This window comes from Arachis stenosperma, chromosome 3, assembly GCF_014773155.1.
Source record: "Arachis stenosperma cultivar V10309 chromosome 3, arast.V10309.gnm1.PFL2, whole genome shotgun sequence".
In the NCBI taxonomy this organism is placed as follows: domain Eukaryota; kingdom Viridiplantae; phylum Streptophyta; class Magnoliopsida; order Fabales; family Fabaceae; genus Arachis; species Arachis stenosperma.
The window spans coordinates 3,936,346-3,948,376 of NC_080379.1; the positions used below are offsets into that span (position 1 = coordinate 3,936,346).

Sequence of the window (12,031 nt, forward strand, 5' to 3'; positions counted from 1 at the left end):
ATTGAATATTTGTTTTGTTAAAATAATTGCATTTAACACCTTTAATTTAACTTTTAACCCGTAATTTAGAATGTAAAAAATGACCCATTGAATATTCAAAATTTGCATATTGACCACAACTCCTCCTCTCCTCTTAATATTGTGTAAATAAAGATTCATACAGTACTAGTATATTCTCTCAATTTCTCAAATTCAAGGTTGTAACTATTTATTAGATTGCTTAGCTCTATGTTAGATTAAATGATACTATCTCGTTATGTATATGAATAAATTATTTAGATTATTGTTAATTGGCCCTTTTTTTTGTCTATGTAATTAACATCTATATAATTGTTCAAAAAGATGATCGAAAAGAAAAGTATTACTAAAAGAAGGGCAAGTACTCATAAGTCATAACCTACCTAACTTTTTCCGGTAAATGTCTCTAACAAATTTTAGGTTGATTAGCTGATGTTGGGGAGCGGATCTTCTCTAACAGAAAAAAAATTGAATGATATTTAGTGTTTAATTTTATCTTTTATTACTTTCTCTTCTATTTAATTATGGTCCTACTTATAAAATTAAAAATGAAAAATCACTCTTTATTCTTTTAAATGTTAAAAAAATAAAGAGGATTTATTTTCCTGGTTTTGGATAAATTCTTATTATTCTTGAAGTATTCAAAATTATTCTCGTCCGACACATTAGGTTATTTACCTATATCAATTAAATTTTAATATTAGGATATATAAGTTTTTAATAATTTTTATTATAAAATAATTAAATCTAAAATTATAAGATAATTATTAAAGACTTTATAAAAAATAAAAATTTGTTAAAAAATGAAGTGTCAAATCTAAAAATCTTTGGATGTTTATTTTTTATTGCTAAAATTTCAATTGAAAATATCTTATTAACATCAACATATTGGGGCATATCCTTACACTTGCCGCTTGGAACATGGCGGATGCACATGTCCATAGTTGGAAGTACTTTAGTTAAAGCTAACCTTATCTGAATCTGATTGAACCAACACAAAGGTTAGAGTGATCACAACAGAATTTAATAATACTTTGGCGCAGGTTGTTTAATATATTTTGTAGTACCACTATGGCCAACAGTTTTGAACATATTATTATTATTATATAGTAACAGAGGATGAAATCAAAGCTTGAGGTTCCTGTTTCAAAGCACACAGACATTAAAAAAAAAAACACTATTATATTGTTTTGATTTAATGATTTTGACACTCTCCTTATCTGAACTACCTCTATCTATCTTCTTCTTCTTATGTTATATATAAAGCATTAACCTCACTGAGAATTTAACAAGATATAAAGTAGAGCAACATCAAAGTTGAAAAACCAAACATCATCAATTCCTTTTAATTTGAAGAAGTTGCTTTGAGTTATGTCTGGGCTTGTGGACAGGTGGACAAGTGAGCTGGCCAAGCTTCAGCAAAAGGGTGACACTGAAAATGACACTAAAAGCAACAATAATTCTAGTCACCAACAACAAGTGTTACAAGAAAAGGAGAATAAGAAGAGTTCAAGTGATCATGGCAAATTCATTCATGTTAACAAGCCTAGGTTCATGTTTTCTGAGGCTTCACTTTCCATGTTTGTTGAATGCTTTAGCCCTTGAACACTACTGAACATCTATCATCTTAACTTGTTTTTGTATGAGAATATAATATTTGTATTTATTTCCAATAAAGGTCCTGTGTTAGTTCATAGTTATGTATATATTAATGATAATAATAATATATTAGCTTTTGGTGTTTCTTGCATGTTAAGTTCTTATTATAAGTGCCAAGTTTAATTTTCCCAATTGCATAGCAAGTTGCTAACTGATAATTACTCAAGAGAATTGGCATCAGTTGCCACTATGTTGAAAGGTTCAAAGGTGTTCACTATCAAAGACTTTTTTTTTTTGCTCAACCAGTACAAATTTTCATAGAGGGTTACATACACTGTACTTGGTGCACCTATTGAATGTAATTTAGTACTTTCAAGTTTAAATAATAAAATTCAGTTGAAGTTGACTTCACTTAAAGTTGATACTTAAAAGTTGTTGGATAAAAATTTAATCAAATCACTGAATCGGTCAGAATATCTAACAGTTCTCGAGTATCAATTTTATGTGAAGTCGAATTTCTACCTAATAAAAAAAGTGCACTTAATTTGAAGAAGGGTGTAAAACTGGCTGAGGGTGCACACAACAGCAAGACAATACAGTATTTGAACCGTTGATGAAATTAAAAGATTCACAATGATGGATTATTATTAATTAATTAGTTTTAATCTTATTGAATTTTAAGTGATGAAGAATAAATATGTAAATTGGTTTATAACAGAGCATTTTGATTATCTATAAATTTTTAAAAACTACTCATTTTAACATTGATTTTTCTATTATTTTCATCAAATCTTTTAATATACGTGTTGGATACATAAATAAAAAAATATTGTTATAGGATAAATTAGGATTTTTTTTTCTTCAAAACGACGTGGACAGAAATAAAAGAAAGTAAATGTTTAATAAATTTGAGTGATTATTTAATTATGAATTAATTTCTTGTGAAGTTGTGGGACAAATAACGAAGCGTAAGGAAGCAAAACAATGGGGACACGTGTTAATGTTGTGTTAGTATCAATGGGGGAGCCTTATCTTCATTGTTCTTGATTTTCCTTTACATAATAACTAGTGTGGACCCCGCGCGATGCGCGGATTGTGTATTTAATCTATTTTATTATATTATTGTATGATACATTTATAAAATTGATAAAATATATTAAAATTATACTTGAATATTTTGTAATATATTTAAATTTTAATATTGACAAAAGAAATTCTTAAATAACTAAAAAATACAATAAAAATAAGTAAAAATGATATTATTTATTTGTAAGTCATAAATAATTTTGTATTTAACGAATTGTTTATATATTTGATTTAAAATTTTATAAAAAATATTTAGATAATTTTAAAATATACATATATAAAATGGGATAAAATTTTGATCTCTCCATTTTTATTTTATCTTTTAAATTTATTTTTGGATATTAATAAAAGAAATTACCAAAAAAATATAAATATAAAAATTATAATATCGTAGGAATAAAAATATCTCTTTTTTTAGTTATGTTTGTAAAAAAATGTATCAATATTGATTCTCTAAAATATATTTTGAAAATACATATTTAATATTGATAATTTTTGTTTTTTTTAGTTATTTAAAAAAGTTTTGTTGATAATAAAATTTAAACGTATTTTTATCAACGATAAAATTATTAAGGTACTTTTTTATGGTTTACCTTTAAAAAAATTTGTAATATAATTTTTTAAAGGGTTAATTTACGAAGTATATATGTAGTGTCTTAAAAAATAAACCCGTTTGTTATATCGATATAATTTGTTAAAATAAATTCTATGTTTGATTAATTGAAGTAGGATTATTGAACACCTTTCTGTTCCTGAAAAATAAAATATAAAAAAAGAAAAAAATAAGAATTAGCATTATTGTAAATGGAAGGTCGATTAATTTTAGTATCATTTTATTTTTTTTATTTTTATAATTTTATTTGTTAGAGTTAAGTTGCATAATTTTTCTTGTTGTCTAATTAATGACAATTTGTCAAATTAAAATAAATATAGAGTAATACATATCATAAAATCATAAAATAAATATTAAGTGCTGGATCAAATATTCACGCGTATGATTATAATAACAAAGAATAAACAAATAATTAAATACTTAGCTATTTAATAAATTTTGACAACAATGTCTTAAAATCTAACAATATTTAAATAATTATAAATATTTAAATAATTATAACAATTTCATTGGGATGTTTTAATGGAATCTAAGACTACATCAGTAAATTTTGTTACTCAAATTTTACTTACAAATTTAACTTCTCTATTACTTTTGTTTTTAGTGTTGGACCTCTGGAAGGAGCCACATGCCATGTGATGTGTAATTTTTTCACATTGTCTCTCAACACTTGTCTCCACATCAAAGAGACACTTTTAGTATTTTTTCACTCATCTAACCTTTATAAATTCAGCAACTGAAAGCAAAAAACAGTAAACGTAAGTTATTTATCATCAAGTAATTTGTAAAATTTCTTTTTAGTGTTCTTCTTTGTGAAACTTTCTTTATCATCAAGTGATTTGTGAAACTTGTTTTTAGTGTTCTTTTTTAATGGTCTTGTTTTTAAAGAGGAAAAAGTTCAAGCTTCCATATTTACGTTGAGTGGGGGATAACTTTACTATTTTAATATATCAAAAGTTAGTTTTTCAAAAACAGAAGGTCTGAATTTAAATTATACTCACCAACAACACCAACCACTCATGACTCATCCTACATCTACCAACGGCATTATTTTCAGATTCATTCATAACAAATGAATTGTGAAAACAGATCTCAAATGATCCTAAAGAACAAACCACTTATACAACACCAAAATGATATTAGATCATGTAACCATGGACTCTTCCACTCTGCTTGATGGATCTCAGGATTAATTGGTCCCAGGTGAGCCCAATCATGTCTTAGCGATTATTACTATCTGATTCCTTGTTAATCAAAATCATGTTTTTGTTGTATTGGAATATTCTTTGTTAATTAATCTCACTTCAATGGTTGTCTTTTATTCATCTACTAACATGCATATCTTGTTAACATTTTCTTTTTTTCTGGGGGCTTAAAGGGTTATTATCTTGCTTCATTTCGAGAGTCAACTTGAGTGGATCAAATTAGCAAAGCACCTGTTATTCATCACTTCTCCGAAAGCATTTTGGGGGTCATGACAGTCCGAACATTCAAAAAGCATAAAAGATTTACCTGAAGAAAACATGTACATAAAAGGGTGAATGCTAATTTAAGCATGGATTTTCACAACTATATTTCCAATGGGTGGTTGCGCTTACGCTTTTAGAATTGCTTGGAAGTTTGTTTTTCTGCATTTCCGCCATGTTCATGATCCTCTTACCAAGCAAGATCATAAAGCCAGGTAAGCGAAAACCTCTAAAAGCCTAAATTTGAGTTTTATATTCTTGTTACTGCATTCACTTTGTTCACATGCCCCATTTATTGGTTTTAGGATCAAAGTTGGAAATGGACCGAATACTCAAGCTGGTCCCAGAGTGAACTAAAAGCGTAAGTTTCTATAATTTGATAAATATACCACGATATACAGGCCATTAGAATTACTATGAGTTTTCTGATCTGATAGTTCCAATGTATAATAGGGTCAAGACTGGAGCTTCCTAATTGAACCACTGGTTGGCAAGATATTTGAAAATCTATCAAATGCAAGTGTTGTGAAACTCTTGATTTATATATGTGAAGACCTAGCAAATGTTGCTGATCTAGTATTGCATCATGTTATGTTGCATGTTAGAGAACCGACAAAGTTAATATATCTATATCTATAATATCTATCTTTTTATCTAGGCAAAGTATTTATGCATGATATTCTTCTATACTCTAATAAGGACCTTTCTTATTTGCCATATTTTTTTTAATTTGGATAACTTTTTACTTGATGAGTTTAACCATCCAGTGAAACTCTTAAAATCTCCCAAAAGGGTATCTACGAAAGACACGATGGGAGATAGAAAAAAGAGAGAATTTGATATTAAGATTGTCATGTTACTATATAGCTAGTTACATGAATTATTTTAGTTATGACTGATGTGAAAATATTTTCGTGTGAAAAAATGTCATTCATTCTGAAATTTTAGGCGGAGCAATGTATATCTCTGATTAACCACTATTATGTCTGCTTTGAAAACACAGTGGTACTGCAGAGGACATGTAAAATTTGTCTCGTTATTTTTTATATTTTTGTCAAGTTTTTTGGACCAAGCCTCTACTTTTATTGTCAATACTATTTTGCAGCGGCCAAATCTGCACTTAGATTAAACTATTTTAAGGCTTGAATTTTAGTTGTGCTTGGAAGTATTATACTAAATTTATGATTGAATTTGCTTTTTACCTTATCTATAATATTATTCATGAATTAGCGTTGTATCACTATGGTTGTTTATGGTATTCATTATTATTATTATTATTATTATTATTATTATTATTATTATTATTATTATTCAGTTCTCATTCGAATCCTGTACAGGTTCCTTCATCTCTGATCAAACGGCTGGATTCACTTTCCCTCACATTCAAGGGAAGGATATTTATCTCCCAGTTAATCTGAGTTTGAGTTTGAATGATTTTCTCTATATTTATCATAAAAAATAAAATTCCCTAAACAAATTCATTTCATCCATTGCAGTTTTTGTTTTCAGTTATTGAAATGTATTAAATTACATGACACTTTTAAAATATTAGTCATTGGTATTGATGTGATTCAGTTCGTTGGATGAGACATAGCGCAATAGGATTAAAATGCCATGTGTTTTTTTTCTACTTTTCTGATTTTATTGATCGTGTTGTTTGTGTTTCTTTCTTGGTTGCTAACAAAAAATGGTCAGCCCTGTTTCATTGAATTATATTGTAAATGTGTTTTCTAAGTGCAAACTTAGATAATAAGTGCAGACTTCTCTAATGTGTTATTCTCTCAACTTGATCCTAATTGATAAATCATGCATCAAAAAAAGTTTATGTATAACCCAAAATGTGCACCTTCACTCATATATATTTTGTTTAAAATTAGTCTATTTTTCTCTTATAAAAATGTAACGTGTTTTCACCATAGCATTGTCAAGCTTAATCTTTTCTATTTCAGAGCTCAATCTTTTCTATTTCAGAGCTGTCCAATTCTCAATATAAGCTTTCTTTTTACACTTCTGTTGATTTTAGAGTTTGTCTCCTATAATATAAGCTGCTAAGAAATGTCAAAATCATATTTTAAAGGATAGTCTTATTTTGACCAAATTTATTTGAATCATTTTTGAGTCTTTCAACATTTGCTAGACATACCTTTTTCCTAATGGCTCTATATTAATAACCAAACTTGACCATGCTCTTTTTTAAAAGACAGATGATCCATTCTTTCACACATTAGACACAACAAAATTACTTTTTTAACTGGTCATTTGACAGTTTCTATTGCACTCTAATCGAGTATTTTCATATTAAACAATCTCAAATATACACCTTTAATCATCTATCTATATATCTCGTATCTTGCAAGTAATCCCTGCTCCAATACTATTATAGTATAACAAATTCTATAGCCTCCTCCCTAGGCTTCATTCTTGCGTCAGCCTTTATCTTTCCCAAATTGAATACTTTTTACTTATACTAAATAAGAAAAGTCTTGTATTCATAATGACATTGTTAACTTTAACTTTTTTAAAAATCTGAAATTTTAAGATTTCAAAATAAGCTTTTTCTGTTGCACTTTTTTTGCACTCAGCGATTATATCTCCAAGGATTCAAATTATTATACAATTCAAATGTATCTTCAAAGACTTGATAATGATCCACATTTATTCAATATCTCTTAAATATATATTTCTACCCTCTCCTGCACTGTCTTGGAGACTCTTGTTTATCTTTTTTATCACTTTTGCTTATCTACACAAAAATATATCAAAAAGAAACTCCTTTTTATTGTTAGGAAATGAAATTCATATTTAGACTTATATTAAAATTTTTTCTATTGAAACATTGTCATTCCCACACTTTTATGATACAACGAATATTATTTTAATCTAATACAAATTGATTTAACTTCTTTAAAAATTATTTTATCTCTTCTATGTTCGTGAATAATGCTCATTCACTATCAAATTTCTTGTCAAATTCATATTTAGACCTGTGTAAATCTATATAACATATGGTATATATATGCTATTTCATTGTATATCTTCAGATTATTATTATTATTACTATCTTTCTAGTCTAATATTATTAATATATATGCTAGTTGATTCCTACTTTGTCTTGATAAGTTAAAATATCACAATTATATAATTAGTTGTTCATGTAATAATTAACAGCAATGACATTCCAAGGCAACACGTTTAATACCAAAACACTAATACAAAACATAGACAATATGCAAAGCTTTCTAGCCTTAGTAGCTAACTAATGAAATCTAAATACATACCATGAGTTCAAAGTTTTCTACCAATTAAATTAGTGATTCAAAATAATTAAAGTATAAAATACTTCTCAAACAGTCAATGTTCTTCATCCCCGGTTTGTATTTTTTGTCATTTACATCCTTTCCTGCTGAATTTGTTAGTTGATAACTGGCCATCTTCATCAGTCTCATTCACAAATTGGGAGCCACACTTCAAGATGTTGGAAGTTCTTTTGAGTGGTGTTTTACACTTGAGGCTTGAAATAGATTCCTCCATAGCATCCTATATATATAAGACCATAAATACCAACAAATGCATAATTTTTATGCAAACATATCATGAAAGCATAAGCTATTTTTGAAAAACAACGAATAATCCACCACATACCAAATTATACTCAGGATCACAATCATTCTTGAGATTAAAATCCGCTGAAACATGCACCGAGTTGCTACACCCACCTTCCTATACAAAATCCACCATATTCCCTGGTTGTAGATTATAAGCATAATCTCAAATGAAAAGCAATATAAAATAGTTTAGCAAATAAAGAATAATTGGACATACGGTGTTAGTGGATGGTTCAGCTGATAGCACACTTTGCGTGTTCTTTTCAATAATCTCTTCATCATCACATATTTTCATCACAGTATAAATTTGGTCAAACTGTTTTATATTTGCAGACTTTACATTTATCTTAAGTAGTAATTTTCTGTCCATTATGTTATTGAGAGTGGGTGGATACTCATCATCACCCTCAGCCTGCACAAAGATACTTTACTCAGCCAAATTTGTTATATACTATTTTGACTAACTATTTTAAATTTAGCAAGACGTACCTCAGTATCCCTAATTTGTTCTGCTCGTTTACCGCACAACTGCACCATTTCTCTATCCCAAAGTAGTAGACTGATGCTTCCAGTACCATCATACACCATCACTTCAACCTTAAATCTGTTATTCATCCTCATTAAGAAGGGAACAAATAACATATAATTTAAGTTAGCCATCATTTACTTTGAATTTGATTATATATTCATAATGAATTAACACTTATATGTTGAGAATAGTTTGTAAAAATATAGCCATAATGTCACCTGAGTGCAGCACTTCCATGGGTGTGGCCACACTTGTCACACTCATATCTATTCCCAATGGAAGTATCCACTTTCTTTGGACAGTTTCTACATGATTTGTAATACCAGTCTTTTTTACCAGCATTAATAGCAACAATGGTTCCAGTAATCCAAGTGGGTCCTTCCTACAAAAGATTAGTTTATGAAAAAAACTATATTCCTAAATCTTGAAAAGATTAGTTTATGAAAAAAATTATCTTCCTAAATCTTGAAAGTAGCATCACATAGTGAAAGTATTTACCTTTTCACAGTTAAGCACTTGTTCAATAGTCTTTACTGCTATATCACCTTGTGTTAGTTCATCAACAGTAGACCATTTGCTTTGTGATGAGATCTGGCTAATCCTAACTGAAGTAGTTGCTGGTGCATCACTAAGCAACCTAGAACAGATTTACATAATATATATTTTCTTGTTTAAGTATTTTATTATTAGAAATAATATATACTCTTGTAACAAACGTATGGCTATACCAACCTGTTTTTAAAAGTCTCAATCTCTTTTAGCTGTGAGTTTATGTGAATCTTTGACACTTCAAAGTGGCTCTGTAGAGAAGTTTTTCCTACATTTTGACATGATGATATATGTTAGTCAAAAATATACTTAAACAGGTATTTTGATAACACATATTAATGTAAAACAATCATGCAGGATATACCATTCCACCGTATAGCCTTGAAGAATTGTAGAAGAACAATCACAGGTTCCACCGTTCCATCCTCAAGGTGTGGGAGTATTTGATCAACCATCTTTCCAAACAAAATGCAGTCAATCTTGTTGTGCCTACAAAGAAATACCAAATCAGATGAGAAGTGTGTTCCAAGTGTTTTGCAGATGGAAAAAATCACCAAAAAAATGTAATCAGAGAATAGCAAAGGTAATGAATGTAGTACATACTCTAAGTCTTCCAAAACAATTACCATCCGTTTAGTCTCTTTTCCCTTTGTGGTAACCAAGTCTCTTGGGTCCTCCTTACCAACCACCTCCACAATCACATCTTAAAAAAAAGGAGGAACATTAAAATGTGCTCTGAACTTTCCAACTGTATAAATAGATAAATAGATTAAGAGTGGAACATACCAAACAAATCGCTCTGGAGAATCTTATCAGCGTTGAGAAGCTCAACTATGGTTCTGAATCTAAAGGCTTCCAACGGAAAGCTTGGTTCTTGAATCTGATTTACTGTTGTCCTATGTGAAAATGTCAATATCCACTGGCTTGGGATTGTCTGAGCTATTCTGGTGTTCTTCACAACAATAAAATTGTTCATGGCGTACATTTGGAACTGAATAATCAAACCACTCCACTTTTGGACCAGCGCCTTAGGTATTGAAGCAATCATCCTGTTTCCCTGGCATTTTACAAAAATATAAAAATGATATGAAGAAGATACTCTATGTAAATTTTTTTTTTTAAATGCTCTACATATATAAAATGCTCACCTTACTATCTTGCAAGATCATCTCAATGCTTTGCACTTCTTTCTCATTAAATTTGCTTGGAAGTTCCCATATCCTGATGATATAAACTTTGAAACTCCACCAAAGCTTCTTTGTATTAATATCACCCAGGAAGTCATAAGACTCTGCCATCTTAATGAGATTTTTGTTTCTGTTAAACGAAATGATATACTCTCTCTTGTTCCCACCGAGAAAAATTTTTTTTTGTGAACAAATAAAAGTGGAGGCATGCGTGTATATATATAAACACATTTGAAAGAAGATGTTGACCGCTGGTTATTTTGTACTTTTACTCATTAGGTTTTGTGTTTGGTGTCTTATTTAAATACATTTGAGATAAAAAAAAAATTGTATACGTGTCAACCATTGAAGTATGGCACTTGTCGCTTATTGGAACAACTACTGCTCTCCTTTTATATATAAAGGAGATAATAATTTCCCTCTCTCTTCCTTTATATGAGGTTTGTCCATTTTTTTGAGTCATCACCATTCACAAAATCAAACTCAGGATTCTTGGGTTAGCTTGTTAACAAACAAAATGGACAACACGTCTTTTCTGACGTAACTACACCAACAAAATTGTACCTCAATGACATTGGGAAACACATTTTTACGGGGATAAAACGGCTTCAGCCGTCGGACTAATATGCTAAATCCGTTAAAAAAAGGGGTTGAGTTGATTTAAAATCCGTTAAATTAAAAAAATTTGCTAAATTCGCACTGTTAAATTGACGGATTTTGGTGGAGCAGAATAGATCGGTTTCTCGGACTGATGATTTTTTTCTCTTTTTATTAAATAAACGAGTATTTACTATTATAAAATTAATAATTATAAAATTTTTAAATATTTTTTATTTTTTAATTATTAATTTTATTTATTTTATTTTACAATTTCGTATATTTGTTTAAATTATGTAACTTATTTTTTAAAATAAAGATGATTTTATTAACAAATATTATTTTGATCAATTTTATTGAAGTTAAAAATTAAAAAAATAATAATAAAAAAATTATATTATAATTTAACTTTTTTTTATTTATATTTAATTTTTTAATTATTATTTTTTAGTTAATTTTAATGAATTTTATTTTAAAAAAAAAATCAAGCAGATTAACCTGTCGACCTGCCAATCTACTATAAAATAGATTGGACTAACATTTTAAACCTATCTTAATTGACGGGCGGACCTATCTGTTTCGTTTATAGAGTGAGCCTAAGCGGAGCAGGGCGAATTGAGACGGACTGACCCGTTTTTTTGTTTTTTTTGTGTGTAAAATATATATAAAAAAATATCATATTTAAAAAGATTTTTTTTTTTATATAAAAGTGTGACTTATGATTTATGAAAGAGTTGGAATTTATTAAATTTATTATGATTTATGACGGTGCAAATATAAAA

At 28.6% G+C, this 12,031-nt stretch overlaps 1 protein-coding gene across 1 annotated transcript; it reads right to left on the minus strand.

Moving 5' to 3' along the window:
* Positions 1–8,138: 8,138 nt before the first annotated feature.
* On the minus strand, positions 8,139–10,803 carry LOC130965245 (replication protein A 70 kDa DNA-binding subunit A-like). The gene is made up of 11 exons (XM_057889983.1): positions 10,614–10,803; positions 10,252–10,522; positions 10,069–10,168; positions 9,830–9,954; positions 9,649–9,733; positions 9,415–9,553; positions 9,135–9,298; positions 8,877–8,991; positions 8,605–8,799; positions 8,425–8,502; positions 8,139–8,319 (listed from the first exon to the last, which is right to left on the minus strand). Exons 1-11 carry the CDS (start codon positions 10,761–10,763, stop codon positions 8,167–8,169), a joined length of 1,575 nt encoding a protein of 524 aa, XP_057745966.1. The 5' UTR covers positions 10,764–10,803; the 3' UTR covers positions 8,139–8,166.
* Positions 10,804–12,031: the final 1,228 nt, after the last annotated feature.

Bases quoted from the DNA above. Each gene is read 5' to 3' on its own strand.
- LOC130965245 (XM_057889983.1), bottom strand. From the start codon at position 10,763: ATGGCAGAGTCTTATGACTTCCTGGGTGATATTAATACAAAGAAGCTT. The intron at 9,299-9,414 runs GTAAATACTTTC...AATCTTTTGTAG, and splicing joins AAGTGCTTAACTGTGAAAAG to GAAGGACCCACTTGGATTAC. The intron at 8,800-8,876 runs GTACGTCTTGCT...ATCTTTGTGCAG, and splicing joins AACAAATTAGGGATACTGAG to GCTGAGGGTGATGATGAGTA.